The 25,281-nt window shown below is 37.5% G+C and overlaps 1 protein-coding gene across 1 annotated transcript in view; it reads right to left on the bottom strand.

Annotated features, from left to right (window-relative positions):
- Positions 1-450: 450 nt before the first annotated feature.
- Positions 451-25,281, bottom strand: part of LRRC9 (leucine rich repeat containing 9) — a 43,413-nt gene continuing 18,582 nt past the window's right edge. The window contains exons 14-31 of the mRNA XM_064513512.1: positions 24,895-25,016; positions 23,700-23,909; positions 22,176-22,295; positions 20,846-21,037; positions 18,968-19,093; positions 17,997-18,134; positions 15,235-15,412; positions 13,946-14,166; positions 13,093-13,215; positions 12,444-12,574; positions 11,416-11,524; positions 10,896-11,035; positions 7,872-8,008; positions 7,067-7,284; positions 6,827-6,895; positions 5,069-5,167; positions 1,197-1,380; positions 451-581 (exon numbers count right to left, since the gene is read on the bottom strand). Of these exons, the coding sequence (XP_064369582.1) occupies positions 451-581; positions 1,197-1,380; positions 5,069-5,167; positions 6,827-6,895; positions 7,067-7,284; positions 7,872-8,008; positions 10,896-11,035; positions 11,416-11,524; positions 12,444-12,574; positions 13,093-13,215; positions 13,946-14,166; positions 15,235-15,412; positions 17,997-18,134; positions 18,968-19,093; positions 20,846-21,037; positions 22,176-22,295; positions 23,700-23,909; positions 24,895-25,016 (2,648 nt within the window). The remainder of the gene's footprint in view (positions 582-1,196; positions 1,381-5,068; positions 5,168-6,826; positions 6,896-7,066; positions 7,285-7,871; positions 8,009-10,895; positions 11,036-11,415; positions 11,525-12,443; positions 12,575-13,092; positions 13,216-13,945; positions 14,167-15,234; positions 15,413-17,996; positions 18,135-18,967; positions 19,094-20,845; positions 21,038-22,175; positions 22,296-23,699; positions 23,910-24,894; positions 25,017-25,281) is intronic.

Genomic DNA, 25,281 nt, shown 5'->3' with positions numbered 1-25,281 from the left:
TACTTAATTGTTTTTGATTACTTAACAAAACAAGACTGCAAGCAACTGAAAACAAAGAATAAACCCAAAAGTCTTGCGCTAGCAATAGAACAGGATTAACAGGGATTTGGGTGATACAAGCTTATTTCTGTTAAGCAGCTGACCCCATTTTATAGTCATTGTTCTAACTGCAAAATTGTAAGTTGTTTTCTCCTCTGTCTTTCCAGATGCACTGTGAGTTTTACCAGAAGAGAGAGAGAAAGCACATTTTTGGTGGAGTTGCGAAGTGAGAAAAAGAAAATTTGGCAGCACTTGCAGAAAGAAAAGTAATATTTTCTTGCACATGAGGCAAAGGAAAGAAGAAGAGAAGTGCTTTGGATGCAAAACCAAGAAAAAGAAAAGCAGTGTTTCAGTCTGGTAGCAGCTTCACCTGCCTTTATTTTCTTTGTTGTTCTGATGTAGTTGGCTGGTTCAAGAAGTAGCACTGTGATGCGCCAAATGATTTAGAAGATTAGCTGCTGCTCCTTTGGCTTGCCAAAGACCTCTTTCTGCATGGATGCCTCGAGGATTATTTGTTATAATTCCTGGGTTCTTAGATTTATCTGCAACACAAAATGCACATGGATATTCTCCCTACACAGTCTTACCGAGCTACCAATCATCAAGAATTCCACCCATTCCCCTTTCCTTCTCCTAATTTTCCTAGCCGGAACAATGATGTTTATATCATTTCCTTTGAGTTTTTAGCAGAGTTAAAATTTTAATTTACAGACTGAAATTGGTGCCCATTTTTAAATAAACAAATAAATCACTAAAAAAGTAAAGCTTTCGAAAACTCTGAAAGGCTAAATCTTCAATCGATGATTCATACTGAATCTGAAGATCCAAAACTAAGGTGAAGATCACCTGGAAAAGATACCTCTTCCTCCTGAAAACACATGTATTTCCCAGCTGTGGGAAGGTTGTTAGAAACTTACAGGGATGTAAATGTATTGCAAAACAAAAAATAATTATACCTGCTGCAATATTCACTGCTTTAAATGTAAATAAGTTAAGTACAGATTTGTTTGCAAGATACCCTGGGAAGATCAAAATGCCCTTGTTAAAACTGTTTTATACGGGCCATGTAATATCTAGCATGAGGGATATAACTACATGAAGTATTCAGGAAAGCAATACTTTGTTTATGCTTACTTTTTATGTTTGTTTATGCTTACTTTTATTTGACACAGTCAGTACAGGCTTTTCAAGTTTGTGATGAAATGTAAAATCAGAGCCAAAGAAATGGTTTAAGTTTTCATTCAGATTCACATTTGTTATTCTGAGAGGAAAGTATCTTGGAAAGTTTGCTGGCAATGCAGGAAGTCCACAGCCCTTTGGAGAGTTTGCAACTTGGAAACCCTTGATAAGATAAGGAAAGACAAAAATAAAGATTCAGTATCCTAGCCCTTATGATAGAAATGTCTTTTTTGGTTTGTAGTAATAACACAGTAATGATCAACTTTTTGTCAGTAAAGGATCAGTTGTTCAAATTACTGTCATCAGCTTAAGATTTTACTATTGAACTTTCTAGATGAGCTGTTGGACAAAAACAGAAGCTATGCAAATTATATACATTAAAAAGCATCAGTAGCTACACAACTCAAATGCTTGGAACAAAATTGTGAGCACTTCCAAGAACAAACCTACTGTAAAGCAGTGGAGCTGATTTTACTGCAAAAGACGGAAAACAATACATTTTCATATGTAAACCAATTACAGAGGATGGTTGGCAAGAGGCTGATAAAAATTCAGCTTTGGGAGGATCTTTATAATATTTAGAAATACTTAGTAGTTCGTAAGTCTCACTATGTGAATACAACTTCCTGTAGCAATCGATTTAAAGCTGTGTGCCAGTCTGCTGATTTGCTAATTTTGTTAAAGCTGTGTACAGTACAGTGACAATAGTAATTGATTGCCTCCTGTAAATCAGCTCTAATTCAGCAGTGAAAACCTTAAAGAGATTTAATCAATAGAATGAAAAATGAAAATAGTATTATGTACAGAGTGCTCTGGTGTCAAACTAAAGTAGTACTAAAAAAAGTGCTAACCTACTTTCTGCTGGGAAAATCTCTTTTGAAGCTTAACATCAAAAGCACTTTTTAAGCTTAAACAGTACCATACGGTTTCAATCCTTGCTTTCTAACAAGCACTTTAAAAAGCACAACTAAAATGCAACTGACAAACTTGAAAAATCTTTTGTGTTGTTCCACTTGAATGATCTAATGAGAAAATGGCTCAGTTCTGTTGTAGCTAATGAGGTAGAACATCTTCACTGAACCTGAATATAAAACAGAGATTTCTCTAAAGATATAGTCTTAACATGCTTCTATTGCTTTACTCATTCTGCCATGTTTTTATTTAAGTGATGTCCAATGAATGAAAGTACAGGTCAGTTTTGAAATAAAACATTTACACATGAAATTACTCAATCCACAAGTGCTTTGAACTCTTGTATACAAGCATTGTGGCTTCAAGTGGCAAAATGTGTTTCACTAGGACACTAACTTCTAAGGTCCTGAATCTGCAAAGAGAGATATTCATGTAGCCATACAGATCTGTGATAGCAAATTTTTGAGGGATGATGTTCCCAGACAGAACCCAAGTGTACGTGTATTTTAACCCATCTGGTTTTGGCAGTGTCCCGCCACCAATGTTAAGACTGAGATCTGACAAACCAGTGAAGATACCACTAATAATGGCATCAATAGTATTTATTGTAGTAGTACCTAGAAGGTAGTATCATACTAAAGGATATACAATGACATGTTTATGCCATAAGAACTTACAGTCTAAGGATACAATATGGACACAACACATTGATTTGGGAAGCATAAGATATTAGCAAAGAGATTAAATTCAGTGCAGCAAGCAGTATACACGGCTCAGCAATGGCTTAGACGTGGCTGGGTACGCTGAGAGCAACCTGGCAGTAAGTAAGTTTAAGGAGATAACTGAAGCAGGAAAACATCATGGTGTAGGTGTCTGCTGGCAGTGCTTCTCATCTGCAAAGCACAGTGTAAAGAGGTTTGAGGAAAAATTGGATAGGGTGATGAGGAAAGGAGAATAAAGCTGATCTGACTGATGCTTCCAATCATCCTTAGTACTTAGGTTTCAAATGCGTAAAAGAATGGTTATTGTGTTCCACAAATATGAAACTGAGACTTCAGGAGAGGAATGGCTGGCAAAATACAGAGACAGAACAGACTCTAGATCACCTCATTATTCCCCATTGAATCTTCTCAGGAAACGGATGGTTAAAATGCATACTACAGTCTTTTGAGCTGCAAGGAAAGACTTCTGTTCATCAAATAAAACTCTGGAGAAGTTTCATGCAGTGATAGGAAAAACACAGGTCTGCTGTAGTGACAACAAACTCTTTCAATGGGTGGGATCACAGAGACAATGAACCTTCTGTCTATAGGAAGCACGTGCTGGTTCAGCCTCCTCTCTGACTCCTTGCTGTTGTTATTGTTACTATTGTATTTAGAAAACCTGATAGCGAACCCTTGTAAAAGTCTCTGTTTCAGTGAGTTTATACTGTAAAGTGAGATGAAACACACCCAATGAATGCAGACAGACTGACAGATGGGTAAGCACAAGACAATAATGAGAAATAAAACTGGTCAGTGTGACAGACCGGTCTCAGCAGATGCCCAACTGCTGTCAAGTTTTTTTTTTTTTTGGTTTCATAGTCAGGGAGAATTTCAGAGCCAGGTCTGAAGGAGAATAACAACGTAGTTTGTCCATGGAGCCCCATGTCAACAAAAGAAGTTGCCGTGGTTGAAATATGGCAGTGAACAAGTGGGTGTTGATGACTGCTAATACTGGTCAGCTCAAGGGATGCAATTGCACCTCCACGGGTTAGGAGATGACTCCACTCTCAATAGGAAGCATAAGGATAGACCAAACTGAACCACAGAAAGAGAGACAAGTAAATTTGTAAGGATGGTGAGAGCTAAGATGAAACTACAAGCTTCTACAAGGCAAAGCAATAAATGAAGAATACTATCTTTGCAGCCATATTTTAAATGGATGCAGATGTGACAAGACAGAACCTTTCAAGACCAGAGAAGATGATATTGCGTTATCAAAATATTGTTGAGAAGAATTATGAAGGTAGCTATAAGCATGAAGAGAAACTCGAATGAGTCTGGCAACAATCCCATTTACCCAGAAAAAATGGGCAGATATGGTATAACGGTGAATAGCGCACCCTGAAATTATAGCTCAGAACCTTTGTGCAGTATTGATGAGATACTGTGTTATGTAATAACATTATGAGGTAAGAGAATTAGGTTCCTCTGAAGCTTTTATAAAAATTTAAAAAAAGATAGATTTCATATTTTATGCCCTGTGAAAGCCTGGGTATTTCTGAATATGTATGTTTGTGTTCAGCATGGACATTCTTGCATGATGCTGCTATGCATCTGCTATGCATGGGGGTTTGGCTCATCAGAACTGCACCTGCAAATGGAATTTCTCCCCATGACCTCATTCTATCTGTGGTCGAGCCCATCCAAAAGCTGCATAACTTCGTAAGCATATGCATTGAGGGTGAACCCTACTGGGAAATGAGTGGATGTGCATGGAACCTCAGGGTAAATATAAGTTACTACTGGGGGTATACTTCACATTTCCAGACAGTAAGAATCCTCTATGGTGTCATATATACTTATAGACAGATAAGCCTGAGAATCTAATGGGTCTTTTATGTTCTAAATGGTTTGTATCGCACTGCCTATTATAGGCAATTCAGCGAAGGTAACACAACAGCCAAATAGTAGGTATCTGCTCGGCAGGATGATAGAGAGAATCTATCATATGTTCTTAAACTCACTAAGATTTGAGAGGAGGAGAGGGAGCATGTAGCATGTCTTTCTCCTGACTAGAAAACCTGAGATAGACTCTCTGAAACAATATAGAAGGAAAAAATTCTATTTTAATGCTGTGATAACTACATTAGACACCCATCATAGGTGACCTGAATACTGTTCTTGGAGTTTGATTATAACGTTTGCTTTACTTGTTCCAGTGGCTGGTAGTCAGCTCTCATCCTCTCTTCTGTGTTTACTGCAGTTCCATCTAACACTTGCAGGGTTGGCAGTCGAAGCAAAAGCAAAGGACGGTAGTTCTTCTTGAAAGAAATCTGTATAAAGAAAATAAAAATTAACTTAAAAATGGGATCCCTGTCCAAGAAGACAATCTGGTAGTATCTTGACCACCTGAACAAAACGTTACGTCAATGCTATTCTCCTAGAAACAGAATCCAACCAGGCATAAATTACTATATACCTTTGAGCAATGGTTTCAACTTTAAGCAGTCATGAATAACTGCATGGACAAATAGACATATTGTGGGCAAATTCATACTTAACAGCAGATGCTTAAACCCCACTGATGGGTACTAACTGATGCTTACTAATACACTCTGAGATGTACTTCTCCTTAATGCCACTTTTATAGAAGACAGCTGAGACCACCCCCTCGATCCCCTTCAGGAGAAGTCTAGGCCTGCAGTTCTAAAGGAGGAAACCCTGGAACAAGAGTTTCCCGAGAGGAATCTGTTTTGCTTTTTTCCTTGGGAATAGAAATGCTGCCATGACTGTTCTTGCCATTACTGGGTGATGTTCATAGTTTGCTGGAGATGCTCCTATCATTCTATCACCCATTTCAGGAGCCAGTTCATTTTACTTTCTCTATAGCCCTTTGAAAGTTGGCTTGAAAAATGTCACAAGTCCAAAAATGATTCTTTTGAGTCAGCTACTGAAAACAGAGTACATGACTGCATCATATGTATTACTGCTCCAGCCTGCCGCTACCTTCTCTCTTCCCTGTGTTTCTAGCTTTAGGTCAGAAACTGCAGGTTTATGGTAAAAAAAAAAATCAAGGGACAATTACAACTCAGGCTTTCAGCCTGATCTTCAAGGGTCTGTTCATGAAAACAAGCATCATGAACTAGATTTTCAGCTCTGATTTAGAAATCTGTATTTGTTTTCAAGCCAGCAATGAAAAATGTATTTCTGATTTCCACTTACGTTTAATGTTACTTTAAAGCTCTGTGGTGCCAAAATACTTCAATACATAAAGCTAAGCTTCTACAGACTTTATTCATACATTTGGCCCCACTGAGTTCCACTTGTCCCTTTATGGTTACCAGGAATGTCTTTTTTTGTGGAAGGGTTAGCCATCCTCTGTCCCATCGCTATATATCCGTAAAAGCAGAAAGCTTAGACTCTTCTTAACACTGTTCCAATGGTTTGTTCCCAGGGAGAGAAAAGGCAAACCAACAATACTACACTGAAAAATAGGAGCATGGCTGGAAAAAAGGAAACTGAAATTCTCCTTTGGGACATTTTTGGGAGTGCTGTACAAAATAACAAAAAGGTTACTGTCGAGCAATTTTAAAATAAAAACAAGTATGTCAGAAATACTTTAACATTCTTTGTCCTGTTTTCACATATCTGACCTGCTTTGGAATATTGAAAGGACAGTCCATCACTGCAACACACTCACGCAAACACATACATTTTAAATTTATCTTGCAGCACTATGAAGATTAGTGTGCTAAGAATGAGTGCATTCTGATCACAGTATGGCACTGAGACAGGCACGGTGAAGCAATGTGATCATCGTGCATACTATGAAGCTTTCAATCTTAAAAAAACATAATAAGAGCAGATACTTAGGAATTCATTACTTATGGAGAAATTCTTAATAGTTTTAATGATTTAGAAAGGTTAAATACCCAGTGTATAAACTGGAATATAGATCTGATTTAGATAACAGTGCAGACTAACATACTCACTGGATTTCCATGTATTGAGAGCACTTTAAGACTGGGAATAACTTCAAGTTTTTCTAGTTCAGATAATTCCTGTCCAAAAGTTAAAAAATAAACCATATATCAAGAGTTCTGTGAAATTTTGGGGAAAATACTGGTAATTTTACTCAGGCAAAGCCATAGAAGAGAAAGAGAATTTTGTCTGAACACAGTCCACAACATTTCACCCATTGAATCTATACCATTTACAAAAGTGCACTGTACCTGAATTCTGTTGAAGTCCAGAAAAAGTTTCTGTAATTTTACCAAAGGTTGCAAACTGTTCAGTTCTCGTATTTGGTTTTCCTCCAGATGAAGTGCCAAAAGAGCATTCTGTTTAGTAAGGGAGCCTTCTGAAATCATTTTAATGCGGTTATGATCCAATACCAACTCCTGCAAAAACTGGAGGCCTTCGAGTCCTTCAATGTGACTGATAAAATTTCCTAGTATACCAAGAGTAAAAGCGTGGAATCATCTCTAATGCATTTGGTATTCCTTTTTAACAAAACGTTATCTTGACCAAAAGCAGCTTGTGAACTTCCTGAATTACCTATATGTTGTTTGGGACCACTTCAAACACACTGTCTTCCAGTGTCACTCATTTCCTCTATCTGTGGGCAATCCCTATTCAATTCAAAATATCTTCCTATTTAAAATCTGGGCACCTGAACAACAAGACCTAGGTCAATCATTATCATCAGTATTGCTTATAGTGAACAGGAAATTTCCTCGGTATGGATCAACTTGCTGGCCATAAGCTGACAAACATGTCTGTCCCCTGCTGTTTGCTCTGCTCTGCCCTTGTAAAAGACAAGTGAGGCACAGTGACCCAGTATGGAAGAATTTTACTGTTCTCTCTCTGGAATATCTTGGAACTAGGGCAAGAACTAAAGTAAGGGCATAATTCTTAAAGGGGTCAAGACCAGAGAAGACTCATCCCTACAAATCCAAGACACTGAGTGAAGACTGGACAAAAGGGATACACTGTAAAATGGCTGAATGAATTTATGGAAAAGATGTTCTTACCTACCCTGTAAAAACAGAAGTTTCAAGTTTTTTAGCCTGCTAAGCTGTAGCTGGGCCATGCTAGTAATTCCATTGTAGCCTAGATGAAGAACTTCCAGACTCTGCATTACTGGGGGCAGGTTTCCACCACATGCTGCATCCCTAAACCAATAAAATAAACAGGTGTATAAGGCCACAATTTTTCTTGGACAAAAAAACTTCAGCATTTCCCACCCCAGAAAACAATTACAAAGAGTATATATGAATGTTTAGAAGTTCACTAATCACTGGATCAGGTTTCACAGGAATTATACCCGTATACTGCCAAAAATCTGATGAAAATTTAAAGAAATCTACTACTTGGAGCTGGAAATATTCCATATACATACTTCCACTCTCCAGAAGTTAGATGGAGGTTTCTTGGTCCAGACCAAAAATAATGAAACAAACACATAAAACCACTCTTCTGCTCGCAGAAGTCTGAGGACATGAAAGGAAAACAGCTGGAAACTGCTGTTTAATTTAGTAAAATATTTATTGGCAACCTTTGGTGTATTCTCACAACAGCTGGATGGTGGCAGGGCAAAATAAAAAAACATATAGTGTTCCACTAATCTGCTTGTAGAAGCTTCATTTCTGTTGCATTTGACATGTAACTAGGTAGCATGATGTAATAGATTAAGAAAGACAAGGGGAAAAAAGGGTCCTGATTTTAGCTTTGTTACTTCCTTATGACCCAGCTAATGACATAATGTGCTGAGCAACCTCTATTTCCATGATGCCACTAAATCTTGGTGCTAATGGTCATGACTTGATTACATTCATACATCACAAACAAAACAATATCCAAACTGGATGTTAATATGTAATATTAATTTGTGTTAATATTTGTAAATATGTAATATATATATTCTGTGCTTAACACAGACTTATCTCACAAGCCTACAAAAACTGAGAGCTAATTCAACTTCTGGAGAAAGTGTAAATGGGAACTGCAGAAGGTTTAAGAACATTTTTGTTCCTAGAATGACTCACAATTAAGAAAGAATGCAGCAGTCATTGAAAAGCCAGTACCCACTTAGTAAAAAATTAAAAACAGCTACAACAAATGGAAGAATAAAAAAACTGACAGCAGGAAATAAAAATCTGTTAAAAAATGATGAAAGGAGCAAATGCACATAAGGAGACATCAGTGGCTTGTAGCATTAAGGACAATAAGAAAGAGTCAAAGTATATCAAAAATAAACCTGACAATGATGTTAGACCACTGCCAGCTGAAGATGATAGAACTATCAATACATCTGCAAAGAAGCACAAGTGTTCACTAAATACTTCTGCTCTGCATTTGTGGAAGAAGAAAAGCCCAGGCAATACTATTTATATCATACAGTGACAATGGAATAATTTACATTCCAGTATTGGCTTAAAGGTTGTTAAGTAGCAGCTAGGGAGCGAGATTCTTACATGTTTAAATCAGAGACTTTGAATAAGCTGTATTTGAAAAAGCTGGCTGAGAAATATTATGGATTATTTATGTTGACTTTCACTAAGTTTGGGAACATCAGCCAAGTTTCCATGGCCTGCAAGAAAGCTAATATTTTGTCAATATTTAAAAAGGGAAAGGGGAGGAAGCAGGAAGGCATTAATGTAAAAAGATCCCAGCTATCAATAACAGGGGCATTCTTGTAGTAAATAAATGATTATTTCAAGCCCTTTTTGAGTTCCCAATTTGTGTAAAGAAACTTCATCTCTCATGAAGGAACAGATGTGTAACTTCAGCAAATGGGGCACAGAAATTTGTCACACTATTATGGAGGAAATCCCAAAACCCATAACCATGTGTGCTTCTGTCCCTGCCATTTTTCTCCAGAGAATCTGAAACAAATTCATGTTATTCCCACACCCCAGAGAAAAAATAAAATAATGTCAATGCTGAATATATGCAAAGAATGAAGACAAGAAGAGCTGAGCAAGCTCTTGAAAAATATGAAAACAAATAACTAGGTTTTGCAGGATTCTCTGATGCTCTGTCACTATCACTTTATAAAACTTGACCAATGTACAGAGGGAACTCTGCACAGTGATTTTGCAAGCCTTGTCTGATAGGATAAAACCAAATCTGGCTATGGATGTTGTCTTATCTGTGAAGAACTGAGTAAATGAATCTTGACAGGTCCCAGAAATTTCAGTCCTAACAGAGTGCACAGATGAGAAATGCAGACTGAAAGGTGATTTGAAAATGCTCTTTAGGACACAGGCTGACCTAATGTTGATGACAAAGGGAAGAAAAAGGTATGAATGTCTCTTTAAGAGGACGAGAAAAAGAATACCACTTATGAGCGAAGGAAAGGAGGTTTATTGGCGGGATAAATGACCACTTAGGCTAGATACAACACTGCAGACGAATTTTGGATGAATATGCAAAAAATGCTTATAAAAGCTACTATAGCGTGAATCAGCTGAGATCACTGATTCTAGTAAGTGGTTCTGACTGCCATCAGAATACTATGCAGTGTAAGGCTGCTCAATTTTCACAGATCATGCTTAAAGGAGTGCAATACTGTCTCGGTATAAGGCTCATACTGATAAAATTCTGTAGTGTAATGTTATGCAAATCTAACTAAAGACTGCAAACATAGGATATCAATGATCAATCTGATCAGAGATACCTGCCCATGCTCTCCCAGATCAAACTAGTGGCTAGAGAGAGGTAGATGGTTCCCCTACTGGAAATGAATTCCTTTGCAGGAAGGTGAAAAAACTATAAGATAGGCCTACCCACCTATGCAATAGGATCCAAAGAACAGACAGCAGAATACTAGGATAGTTAATTTGATGAAGAAGTCACCTAACCAGTTGTTCACAAAAAACCTAGGAAAGAAAGTCAACCAGATTATATCAAATAGGTTGCAAGTGTGCAAAACGAGTAAAAGAAGCTACTGGGCTTCTTCAAGAGAGAAGGGGAAAAGAGGTAGATCCTAAGCTATTGACGTGCAAGACACCTCCTTCCTCCCCAGTAAAGGAAAAACATTTTAAAAGCTGATGGTACCTCCTTCCTTTGGAAAGTCCTTGCTGTCCATAGCCACTAGAGGTCACCTTTTGGTACAGCTGCTGCCTATTTGCTGCCTGATTTGGGGGCTTTTGTCTAGGCAGTATTGATTCAATGCGATTGTAGTTCAGACACAATACCTGCACAAAACAAACATAATTAATGAAACAGAATGCTGCTCTGCTAACACATTAGCAAAACTGACAATTACAACATTTTTCTAATTCAGAAATTTGATTTTTAAATTTTGCTCAATCTAAAGTGCTAAGAGCTTAGAAAGTTTGGTGCAATTCATTGATTTTGAATCAGCTTACTGCAACAATATTGTAAAACTGCAACAGCAGTTGCAATTCACAGTGAACATTTCCCTATTCACCAGCTTTGTGCTGATTGATTACTGATGTTACAAAACCCACAAACAGCAGCAGAATAAAGGAGATTAAAGGGTTTTTTTTCAATCAAAGAAAATCAGCTTATCATTAGTATTATTCCTATAGAAAAGATTGTGTCACAAACCCACCTTGACATTAGGCAGGAAGATTAAACCACTGAAAGATGTAAGATTATTGTTCTGTAAATTCACGCTGCAGACATTTCTAAACTGGTCTGCTGGCATCAGCTCTACAGTTCTGAATTAAGTAAAGAACATAATTATGGATTTAGAATACAGACAACACAAATAAGATATACAGGAGATATATAGCATAAGCAGATCCCTAACATACTGGCTTTTGTGTAAGAAAGGCAACATACTCCTATGAAAGAAACACCCTGATGAAGTGGACTGTGCCATGATAATTGTCTTCACATGTTTTGAAGTGAGGGACTTGTACTGACAGATGCAGGATACTGGGAAAGAATAAAATCCAAATATGTCTCCAAGAAGACAGATATATACTTACAACCCACAGAAATTATTTTCCTAAAGATTATTATTATCAGGGATGATGGCTTGTAAAAATGTGACTACTGCTCTGTAAAATCCTCTGTTGCAGAACAGTGACTGTCACACTATGAGCAAATACTACTGTTCAGTTAAGAATGCTTTTAATCACAGGTCATTCTTGCTCTAAGTCCCTGTAGATCTATGATGGACAAGGCATCTCTTTAAGAAATCAGAAGATGAGAGAAGAAGTACTGCACATAAATATGACATGTCTGTTCTCACTTTGGACAAATTTAGGTTGAAAGGAATCAGATCAAATGGGTTTTGATAAAATAGAATCTCTCTTCTAGATACTGTCCTGGAGTAGGTACCCTATCTCTCCTAGACATTTTATCTCTAACTGCACAGGCAGCACCACTCTCTGAATGAAAAATGGAAGCATCTAGAGAAAGAACATTTACTCAGTGAAACTGTGGAAAATAACCCTTTGCAATATAAAATTACTCTCATTTTATGGATCAGTCAGGAGAACTTTGCCTACAAACAGGAGGGGTAATCAGCCACATCTGCTAAATACAGGTTCTAGCTTTACATTTTCACATTCTCACCATGATATTAGATGCTACTTTTAACAGATAATGCACTAACAAAAACTACTGCACCTGATATTAGAGGTTGTCCAATTTAATTCTTGCATTTCTGTGAAGTCTGAATGTCCCAGTCTATCTGCAATCATATCAGAGGTGAGTTTGCCTCCAAACAGATCTTTTGCACTTTCTCCTTCTGTTGGATCCTGTTAAATGAATTTGAAGTGATGTCTGCTACATTAATGCAGATCTAGAACTATTATAGCAGTATAGGCAAGGAACACTTTAGCCCAGAGGGTAAATCAAAGAATTAAAAATGTTTAGAATCAAAGTAACTTAAGTGTTACTTTGGCTTTTTATCAGCAGACTAGCTGACTGTTTTCTTATGGAACAAATTCATGGGGACAGTCTGTGTCCTCCGAGTTCATGTGAAATATAGATTTGTAAGTAATGTACACTGATTTCATAGGTGTTAGAAGTGTTGATGCTCCATAATTACAGTTAAAATTCCAGAAAGAACCCCATTATGCTAGGTGCTATTACAAAATAGACAATTTCTACCCCAAGAAGATTAAGGAGAGACAGAAACAGACAATGGGGTACTATAGAGTATATGAAGAGATTCCACACGTGACAGTGGCCAGTTTGATCTGCAAAGTCTTGATTTACAAAAGAATGATTTTAACAAAAGTTACAGTAAAAATGTGCATACAGAATAACTTACTACTGCAATGCCATCTAAAGCTTTGAGAGAAGGAAGATGGAATAATACAAATAATCGGTAGTTATCTTGTTTCCAAACTATTAGATTTCCATTCATGTCCAGAATTATCAGATTAGTTAAACCCTGAGAAGAAAAAAAGCACTGGTTTTAATATCACTTTAAAATATCCATATACAGGGGCATTCAGGCTACTTGGTTTCCAGCTTTTTCTTCAGCTGTCATCTGCAAGAGTCAAAAATGAGAAATCACTTAACAAAATCCAGACTTTTACATTTAGATTAAAACCTCTTTGCATCGCTCAAGCCACAAAAAAAGCCCTTCAAGTGAGTGTAAACTATACTGTCATTCCCCTAAAAGCCTTTGTGCTCTCTCACAGTTTTGTAGTCTGAACATAAATAGGAATTAGCTCCTCAGTCTCCAGTGAGTGTCTGAATCCAGCCAACAAAGTTTGCAATACATATGTTAGCATTCCAGGCAAGCTAAAAAGAACTAAAATTCCTGCAGGTATGGCTGTTTCTTATTTGACATGAGTTGCAGAATTATCCCATGGATTGTAAGGCTTTATTTAGCCTACCAGGTATGCATGATATTTAACTCTGTGCAGAAAATTTTGGACACAATCAACTAAAGGTTGAGTACCTCCTTCTCAGGAATGAGCATACCCAATCAAAAAAGGCTAGACTGAGGTTCTAATTACATTGGGTTCAACTGTAGACATGAATTAATGTAGCATCCATGGGCAGAACCTCCAACTATGTTTTCAAGTATAACTTCTTCAATTCCAAGTGGGGAAAGATTGTACTTCTAATATAATAAAAAACATTATTTTTTGAAATAGTAAATCCATATTTACCTTTAAATGGTATATCTCTTGGTTGGCAGAAACAAAGTTATTACTTATGTATAGCTCTATTAGAGAATAGATTTTCTTTAAACCGATTAAAGAAGTGATTCTGTTGTTCTCAACGGAGATGTAATGAAGATGAGACAGATTTTGAAACACATGTCTTTCCAGGCTGGTAAGATGATTGTTATTTACACTAAGTCTTGTAAGTTTGGTGAGCTTTGAAATTCCTTGAAAAATAAACAAGATATACTTAGTGTAAAGTGAGTTGTATAAAAAGGTGGCTGACACAGATGGTAAAACAAGTTACAAGTGACACAGCTTGTGTTAGTGGTTCTGATGCAAACAGAATTAAGAGAGATTACTGATAGCCCTCTTTCTTCATAGACTGAAGATCTCTGCAGAGAAGCTACCCCTGCTACCACCCCTCAAAGCAGGACAAGGCCAAAGAAATATTTCAGAGAAGCCTGCCTGCTCATGGTCACCTTCACCCATCTGCCAGTGGCACAGATTCTTGGGGTGACATCTGGCTAACTGGTTCTTTTCCTAACAGCAGTAAAGATGTATGTATGTGGCACCAGCTGCCCGCTTCTTTCTCAAACTACTAGGCTTTCAGTAGACTCTCTGACTTCTCTTTCACGTGTCAGGCATGACCTTTCTCCCATCTCATACCAGGGCAGATGCAACTCTACTCTCCAGAGGAATGTGAGCTATCTCCAAGTCATGCCACATGTCATGCAACTGTGCCAAGTCATGCGATGGAGAAGGATGATGGCTGTGGGGACACTCAGTCCAGCTCCCCATCAAAGTCCAGAAGTAAAACAGCATCTGTGGCACTGGAATGGGAATGTAGGAGTGACCAGCATCACATCTGGGAGCATGGACTGGGTGTTAGAAGGTGAACTGAAGTTAATTAGTACCTTCGCACTGAATTCACAGCTCACAGTGGACTTGAGACCCGATTTTCAAATTAGTAACAATGTCTGCCATGATACATGTGGGGAATATATAACGTTTATGCAATAGTAATTAGATCAGCCGTAGAGTAAACATATATAAATATGCAGATTTAAAAAATAAATACTTATTTTGCTGCAAGATAACTGTTCTGCCTTACTCCTTTTCTTCAGTTCTGCTAAAGATGCACTGAGAAGCTAAAGATCAGATTTTTCAATACTTGAAAAACTCATTGGCAGCAAATAAGAAATCATGCTCTATAACATTTCACTATAAAAACATATTTCTATTGTGTCCCAGCTTAACGGCCTAAATCATCACTACCGTGGTAAATATAGTACCATCTAGTGTTGAAATGCAGTTTCCATCCAAAGTGAGTTCTTCAAGATTAAGACAAGACTCTAGACCTTCTATCTGAGTGAGATTATTGTTGCTAAATGATGCCCATCTTAAATGCTCCAATCTTTCCAAGTTGGAAATTTTGAAGAGATGTTGATCATCCAGATCTAAGACAGTGATCTGTAATAAAACTCAGTGTTAGAATTGAAAGAAAACTGCGAGTCAATCAATCTATAATTTAATTCCACCTATTCTGTGCTCAGGTTTTTCATGTACCTTTCAGATGGTATCAATGGAAATTTCTTGGGTTCAGGGTGTGATATTTCCTTATTACATAATGGAGCTATTCATCTGTAATACACTTCAGAAAAGCTCAACTTATCCATCCAAAACAAGCACTCTGCAACATAAGTATGCCAGTTCCCAAAATGTACCTATGTGGTTTTAGCTGCTATCTAAACATAGTCAATTTTTCTTGTTTGCATTAGATCTTAGATAGTTTTGGGCAATTTAAATCCTTTTATCAATGTAATGTGATTATTTCACTGGCTAGCCTGCTTTACAAATCTTCATTTTACAACTAGACTTCAGTGGAATCACGATTGCAGCCTAAAACCTAAGGATTATTATTTAGTCTAGCAGAGGCTGAGTGCAGAGCCAGAACAGAATTCATCCAAACTTCATAATTCTTCATACTTTTGATAAACATATTAAGTACTCTTTTCTCTTTATCATTGGCTAACAACTTCACTGATTTTCTTTTTTGAAATACCCTAAACAAACAAGCAAATACAGATACTAAAAACACATTTTTGAGTCAAAGGACTTTCTTACAGAGGATCTACCTTACAGTAGAGACAGGGCTGTCAATGATCTTATCCATAACCTGTTTCTGAGGAAACAACTGATGATACTGCAGTAGGCTAGCCAATCACTGCATGATGGGGAGAAGAAAAGATCACAGAGCCTTACTCAAAAAATTCTAATTGTGTTGTAGGGGCCCAGGATATCCAGTGTCATATCTAGCCTAAGACAAATAATCACTGTAACATTCAGTGCCATGAAACTGGCTTTGCTGATGACTAAAGAACATTTTTGGCTACATTATTCCAATTTCAAAATATTTATCTTACACTTTATGAATCCATTTTCTGATGTCACAAAAGCATAATGTTGACATATGCTAAAACATTAATTTGCCTGGCAATTTCGATAAACATGAATTTCCTGTTGCATACAGAATAGAATGCTAGGCTCATCAACAGAAATGCGTTTTCCTCTAGCTATTCTAGAGTTTACACAACAAATTGAACTGACAGAGGAACTTCTAACCTTTTATTCTTTGTAGTTTAACATGATTTCAGATGATGGGTCAGAACAGGTTAGGATGACCTTGGATCTTCCTTCATTGACTCTTATGGCTTTTTGTTAGCCCAGTTTCCTAAGGAAACAAGCCTAATGGGATTGTGCTCTCTGTCTATCAGTCTGCTAGTCTTACCACTAGCTTTTAAACCTATTGCTGGGTTTCAACCCAATCTGTCAGATGACTAGGGCTCTGAAAGATACTGACTTCCTACAAATTCCATGAAAATGGGCAGCTAGATGGGAGAGACCTAAAGTGATGTTCCCAGTGAAGAAAAGGCTACAGTCTGGCTAAGCTACAGTGCTAGACACTAGAGAATCCAGGAGAGACCAATTCTGAACAGTCTGAGAAACTCTGTTGAGAGGTCAGACCTCACTAAACACTAGATAACTGGAGAGCAAGGTACGGTGCTAAACCAAACCAAGTCCTGCTGCTCATCAAGTAACTGCTTAATTAGTTCATAACTTTAGGTGGATTTTCAAGGTGAGAGATAATGTTCACAGGGTTACTGTATGTTGGTAATGTTTGCTGGTTTGAAATTAGACCTACTAGCTCTCTTCTTGCAATCTGGGTTTCATATTGATATTTACTAGAATTTTGTGAAAGTTTTAATCCTGCCAATTTGCAAAAAACAGATTGGTATAGAGAAAGTTCAACATGCATGTGGTAAAGCTTATTAGGTTTTAGAACCGAAATACGCTTCATCTCTAAATTTTAGGGTAGAATATATTTGAAGGCTCAGTATTAGAAACCTGTGTGGCTATGTGCATTATGGAATTCATGTTTATAGAATTTACCAGGCAAACTAATGTTTCAACATATGTCAACATTATACTTTCGTGACATCAGAAAAAAATTGGGTTCAAAATTGGCAGAATAAATAAGCTGAGCATAGCTACTAAATTTTCTAATGGAGAATTCTCAGGACCAATCTCTATTGATCGGGGAGACAGAAAGCATAGGAGCTGGCTGCAGTTTCCTGAGTCTGTCTGGTTCTTTTCTTATCTTATGTTCCATAAGATCTGATAAAGCTCAAACAGATGGTATGAACTTGATGTAGAAATTACTATCTAAGGCTCTCTTGCCTGTTTTATGCATAAAATAAGTCTAAAGGATCCTAATAGTACCTTCTGGTCTTAAAATAAATTAATGCTTAAAAGGCAGTTGAATTGCAAAAAAGTTACTTAATAAATGACCTTTACAGAGTCTCCTGGACCTCCTGTGAGGCATCTGGAAATGACCATCCCCAGAAACAATGTAACTATTGGTTAGACTTGAAAGTGTTTAAGAATATATTTTAATCCAAAAGCATCAATCCATAAAACTAAGACCACAAAAGAAAACTTTTACAGAAATTAATCTAAATGCTAGCCTAAATACATTAAATAGCATCAGCCCTACCATTGAATACCAGTTACTAAGATGTGCCTGTGAATCCACCTTGTTCTTGCTAATTTGAGACAGAATTTTAGCGCAAGGAAACACACTAAGAACGGGAGGGCTTTCTTCATCAGTCCTAGAATATTCTAACAGAGATACCTGAGGAAAAAAAAAAGAAGAAAGTACTTACAGTAAGTAGATAACATAACTAGACATACTGTACAGTCCACAGCTTAACATATAAGAAAGGGCTTAATGATCCTGTTATTCTTGAAAGGCAAAGGGCATATATTAGTAGACATAATAAGTCACAGATCTAATAATTTTGCTAGATTTGCTAGATTCCTATAGGTCTTGCATATACAAAATTTTTAGAGTTTTCAGCACATAAAACAGAAAAGGTAGACCACACTAAAACATGCTGTAGTCTGTTTCCCTTTGATTAGCTGTGAAGATACTTATCCAACTCTTTGGAACTGTGCTCTGATCATACAAAAGTTGCATTAGTATGATGATACTCAGTTCCAGCTGACATGGCCCATTAAGTGCATTAACTTAGACTCAGCCTACGCTTCAGGAGTGCTTTGGGATATAGTCCAGAGTTTAATTAGAACACATTTGTGCTCAGGGGTTAGGAAGAATCATTTCATTTCTGCTCATAAAATACTCTGCAAATTTACCTTGTGAAAGGACCTTAAAACAAATGTCCAGGATTTGGGTCTATATGTTTAAAAAAGAGTATAAAATAATTGGTTTAGCCTGTTATTTTTCTCTCCATTGTTTCTATTTGGCAAACACAGTTACTTTCTTTTACTTTAAATTCAGCAGAACCTGAACATGACTGTTTCCCATATCATGCCAGGATATAATTTTGGGGTACTAGCAAAGCTCTTTAGTAGGCCAGTGTTTAGTAAATAATTTCTGACCTACTGCCAGGAGCAAAGACGAAACACAGCACTTGTTGCAAGTTACAGCAAAATGGAAAATCAAACCTGGGTTATATTTGATCTTGCAATATAGTGTAATGCTTCCGCAGCTTCTTCGTCAGTAATCAGGACTCCATCTAGGATAGTGAGAGCCTTTAATCGGCCAATGACACTCAAACGCAATGAGGCTGGCTTGAAGAAAGAAATAAAGTGTTGCGACTTTTTAAAATTGCCAATATAGTTTACATATCAGAATAAGACTTGCATTTCCTTTCTATTTATCCTACTGTCATCTCATGGATGTCAAAAGTTAGAGCTCTGCCATAATCTTCAGCAGAGTCACTGTGTCATCCCTGCTAACGTAGCATGCCAAAAACACATGAGATATGGTACCTTCAGGCTAGTTTTGATTATCCTGATTTTATGTGACATTGATGGGAATAAACTGCTCTGGAGTCACACGGGCTAACTAGAAAGTTATTAATCGTACAAAGCTAACTGACATATGAGATGTTTTAGTATTTGTTTTATAATCTAGGAGTTTGATTTATGAGCCAGAAGTATTACAAAAGACAAAGAAAGCTTCATAGGACATGTAGAGAGATGTTTAAAAGATTTAGAGGTGTCACCAAAACCTAAAGATATCACCACAGATCTTTCCTATACATACAGAATATGCTGAACTGCCCACTAGTTTAAATATAATACATGAAATACACACTCCTCACATAAAGCATAATATCATCTCTGTTTGTGGGTGGAATATAGATATATTTTGACAGCCGAATAAGCCAAATGTAATCTTTTATGAGCTAGATCAGCAAATGCATCCTCTGAGAGGGAAGAAGGATTTTCTGCTTAGCTCTGAACTGAACCAACTAGACATTGTGGTTGGATGCCTAAGAACTCTTGAGAGGGACAGTTTTCGTCATTTCTTAACACTCAAGAGTTACAATGTCAATGAACAGAATTGATGGCAAAGAGCACAACAAAATTGTAAATTTGATCGGTTAGAAAACTCAGTAATAACAGCAAAGAACCACAGACCAGAACTAGTAGCTCTTATTATTTCCTTTTATATCTTAGCTTATATTGGTAAGTATCATTTAAATGACAGGCCAAATAGAACAGGAAGCATCTTTCTGGATGCTTCTTGGGTGCCCCAATGGAGTTCTGCTTCCCAGGTTACGATGTTGTTCAAATGGCTTAAGAAACGTACTTTATTATACAAAATCATACAAAATATTAAATATAGTATTAAATGGTCACTGAAAAAGACTTTCTAAGAGCCTTTCAGTGCCCTGTATTTGTAAGGTTTAACAGTGCTGATTCTGATTGAGCCCTTTTAAACAATATTAAACTGTACTGATTCAAAGGGAATAAAGAACAGAGAGAAACATTTGTTCCTGAGGCTGGTCGGGCAGGATGCAGTGGGGACTGACAGAGAGTCTGTACAAGGGCTGAGTCTTGGCTTTCTCTCCAAAGCTCCAGCCAGCACAGCTGTGCTCCTACACAGAGATATGTGCAGTAACAGAGGGACTAACAGTATATACACACATCCCCTAGGCCAGGGAAATATCTCTGTTCCCACCCCTTATTCCGTGCAGCTGAGCCAGCAAAATTCAAGCCATGGCTTAGCTTTTTATGTCTGGCACAGCCACCAATAAAATTAATTCTTATGGGAAGCAAAAAAGAATGGAATTGTGCCTCGGAGATGTCTCCATACAACGACACAGCTTATTCACTACCACCTGGTTAGGCTGGGACTACAAGAAGAGATGGAGGCCATGTGAGAACAAAGAAGCCATGACATAGTCAAAAGGCTTCTTACATTGCAAGGGCCTTAGAATAAAAAAAAGAACAAGACCAGGTTTTAAGCTTTTGTGATATAACTGTAGTCCTGGTTAGAATGCTCTCCCAGGAATTTCAAGCAGTGATATGTACCTTATGCCATGGGTTGTGTGTGATGTCCAGACTGCGTAAGTTGGGAGTGTGTTCACGTAAGATGTTTATTTCTTGCCTACTCTTTTTCAGCTGATTCCAGCTCAGGTCAAAGAATTGCAGTTTTCTTAAGTGTCTAAGGCCCTCAAGAGTGATCACGTGGTTATGGCTTGCATCAAAATACTCCAGGTTGGGCTGCAAGACAACACAGGTTTGAGGATAATTGTAGGGCCAAAACTATAGCAAAAGAAACTTCGGTTAATCAGACACATTTAATATTTAAACAGATTTAATTAGATCTAATGCTCACTACTGCGTCTGCAGAGAGAGGTCTAGAGTGCCCCATTCAAGTTCCCCTAAGGACAACAGAGGAGTCATTACCTCAGGGAACACCTTGGCATATCATGTCTGTTTGACTAAGCCAGGTTTTTGAAAATGAAAGACTACACCTAGCATTCACATCAGAAGCCTCCTAACTGGCACCAAATAACCTCAGAAAAAAGAGCAATCTGGGAATTGGATCCTTGAATTTGCAGTGATATATATGGGAAAGCCCAGAAGTCCTGCCTAGGACTTAACAGCAGTTACTGTTATTCCAGTCTACAGACTACAAAAGCAGCCATAGAAGAAAAAATGCTGTGTGGCATTCCCAGGCTGAAGGTGAATACCTCCCTTCCCACTCTGCTTCAAGCCTCAATAGTTCAGCTTATCACTATTAGTCATCTGTATTTTGATACATTCTACAATTATTTCACTCTGCATATTAGGGGGCAAGGGGGAGAAAAGGGCCTGGAGGGAATTGTCATGACACCCTTTGCCCAGGCAATGACATCGCACTTTTGGGTCTGCAGAGCAGTGCAGAACAGAGCTGCTGCCTGAAGAATGGAGTGGAGTCACCTTGTGTTTACAGTTGAGGAAGAACCTTGTGCTAGGGTAAATCTATAGATCATGGAAGAGCAAGGGGTCCTACAGCACCATCGTGCATTCCAGCCTCCATAGAGCATGAAGCTTCCAAGGACAGATTTCAAACCTCAAGGAAAAGATCAGTTCAACTACGGAGAAAGAGACCCTCTCTCCAGATATAACCCTGCTCTTGGAATAATTCTTTGTCCAGAAGAGTTAACATTATCACAGTATTTGGTATCAGTGTTGGGAAAGGTTCAAATGGTCTTGCCTATCACGACTACAAACCTGGAGTAAGAACTTGTTTGAGGACACTGAATTTTGGACTTGCTGTCATGTTACTGAGTTTAACTTGTACAGATTTTTTTCCCCATACAATAATATTATTCTAGTTAATGTTCCTTAAAAAACTTAGAGCTTAATGTCTCACCAAATCATAAATATCATCTAAGGAAGTAAATTCATTAAAGCTGATGGTAAGCTTTTGAAGTCTTGTAAGTCTAGAGATGTCCCGTAGCTTGCTCAGGCTGTTTCCATGCAAATTCAAAACCTAGGCCGAAAATACAGCAGAAATTACAGTTTTATCAGATGTGCAACCCAATTCTGTAATACTCCAAAGCTGCATTTGAAATGAAAAAGCTTCAACTGCTGGAGTGCAAAAATAAATACTATTCTATCCCACAAACCATAAGACTATAAAAACTGACTCCAAAGTAACACAAAATAGTGAAAAGATAACTAAAGGATATGATGACTCTTTTTCGCTTATTTGAAGACTATTTGTTCTGTAACTTCTCCCTGAAATAAGTTGCCTGGGTAGATTGAGAGTCAGACAGCCAATCTGTTCACAGGAAAAGGAACAGGAAGATAGTTGTTCAGTTCACCTCTTTACTGGAAATTATTCATTTCTTTAATGGAAATTCCATTGACTCTAAGGAACTGGTAAGTCTTTCATTATTAGAGAGCAGTATGGGAATGAGCCATAGAGATGAGCCCAGCAACGATGAGCAACAGATCCATTGAGGGTAAATACTTAGGAAAAGGCAAAGTGAGAGAAGAATTGCTAGTATCTCACTACAAATACAGATCACTTGAAAGACAGCACTTTGGTAAAATAGGAAGAAAATTGTTATTCTGCTCTTTCTTAACATTATATCTAAATAAGCTTTGGGAAGGAAAAGGTTTATTTGGAGACGTTAAGAAAATGGGATTGAAAACATAATCAGCAAATACAGAAAATGCTATCAGCTCACAAGCTAGAGTTAAAAATGGGACAGTACAGAAACTATTTCACAGCTTCAAGTATCATATATTTAGCAGGGCTACTTCATCAGAAAAGGGGACTACTGAAAATGCCACACAATAGCTACACATGCAATGTCAGAGTTAGGCATGTGAATATCCACATGAATAAGCATTTTCCTGTGTTGCTATTGTAACAATGCGTATTTCTGAAGCTAAAATCTGTAGCTTGCTACACAGTTTTTATGTTTTTCCCTAGGTTACATCTGTATTCTGATGTCAAATCTGACCAAAAAAAAAAAATCTTTTCAAGAGCAATTAGTATAATGGCGTAAACTCATGTATTCCAGAAAATTCAGAGGAAAGGCTGATAGTTTAAGTCTTGTCCTGTTCTCAGATCCACTTCATTTAAGCTGTTTTTCAGTGAAATTACTTGTGCTTTACACAATAGGAAATACAATCAGAATTCAATCCAACAATTGTAATTCACATTGTATAGTAACTCATAGGCAGGGGAAAGCATTTTGATTTCATGTAAGTTTACAACTTCTCTTTGTTCAATATCATGCTACTGGTGTCAAGTAAACGTAAGTAACGTCAGAATCAAGCCCAAATGGAAACCTTAATTTTTAACTTTGGTTTGGGTCACGGGGAAATCTGAACAACACAGTAATACATTTCTTCTATTGTAAATTTGACAGCAATTCCTCACCTTTACCTGACTGAAAATACTGGCCTGAGCCACTGAAAGCATTGTTTTTTCATCTAAGCAAGCAATCTTAGGCCTGGCTTTCACTAGTGGTTGCATGTTCAAAACTTCATCATCACGTTGCAAATCATGAGACAGAATAAATCCATCTGTGCTTTTCTTTCCCTCTTCCACAATTACATTGTACGTAGAAAACAGAGATTGATCTTTAGCCTATTTAAAATAAAAGGCATTTGAAAGTTGTAAACTTTCTTTTTTAATAGAAAACAAGTTAGGAAATCATCTTTCTGTGGCACCGATCTGCTAAAAATTGGGTTTAATTGCCTAGTAATCACAGTGTATTACATGATGCTTTTGTTTCTATGGGTTGTATACCACACAGAACTCTGGCCAAAGACAAAGTAGTACAATTATGCACTGAAATTCCTGAAGTGCAAGAATCACAGCAGAGCAATCTACAGCTGGACCACAGGACCAGGCAGAGCTGGTGCATAACTTAATTCCACTCTTCCTCTTCTTTTCCCCAGAGTTGAACATCCCATTTCCCCATACTCTTGCTTCTACCTGACAAAGGGACTCAGAGTCTGAAGTAAGCCCTTGCATCTTGGTAGCAGATGACTGAAAAACAGAGCACTACATGGCATACAAAAATGAATAGAATAATTTTTTTTTTTAAATCATGGAAGAACTTGTTCAGTATCCCAGCTGATGATAAAATATATTTTCCTTATTCAAAACCGCACATCACACAACTCAAACCAAACAACTAAAAATCAGTTGCTCCCTCAAGACCTCATGAAAACAAGATTGTTTACACAGTTAATACCATCAGCTTTACCTTTCATGGCACCTCAGAGAAGAGAGCTTTTAGTGAGAGAGGACTTTGTTTTCAGATGTGTTTCAATTTACCTGTTGACACCAAGAGGATCTTTCCTATCTCTACTGTGCTTTTTAAGACTTCAAAAGCAGAGTTTTATCTAACTCCCACTTTAATGACTGAAAAGTTACTTGCTGACTTCCATGAAAGTTTTATCTGGCTCTCACAGAATAGACAGAAGAGAACAAACCTTGAACCTGGACTAATCAGGTCCTGTGAGTAGAGCAGAATTTAATTTCAACTACTTGCTTTTTTTCCGCTTGATCTGTGAAATCTAAAGCTTTCCCTCTAACATCACATTAAGGAAAACAAAGTTCATACCAGTGTAACGTACTCAAACTCGGCAACATATTCTGGAAGGACCAGTTCATGATCAAACACAAACCACTCGCACTGCCGAAGCCTGCAGTCACACTTTCTCCATTCCAATGAAGACCACGCTTCTAAAGTAGAGGAAATGAAATAAATATATTGTTTGTTAGCTAAGTTTGGTATTCATTTCAAGATGTGATGAATCAAAGGTATCTGTTTCCATGAAAATGTTTCAGTTTTATTCCTTTCTACCATTTGACTTAGCCTTGCAGAATCACACAGCCTAGTAGAGGAGTATTACGGGGCTCTCTAATGCCCCACGTAGAAAATGCAACTGGCAGATTCCAGAATGGAGGCTGCATCCTCCAAAAGAACTAGCTTAGATCCTGCGAGCAC

Source organism: Dromaius novaehollandiae, chromosome 5 (genome assembly GCF_036370855.1).
Source record: "Dromaius novaehollandiae isolate bDroNov1 chromosome 5, bDroNov1.hap1, whole genome shotgun sequence".
Taxonomy (NCBI): Eukaryota; Metazoa; Chordata; class Aves; order Casuariiformes; family Dromaiidae; genus Dromaius; species Dromaius novaehollandiae.
The sequence above is the reverse complement of the archived record's forward strand: the minus strand, read 5'-3'. Positions and strand labels throughout refer to the sequence as shown.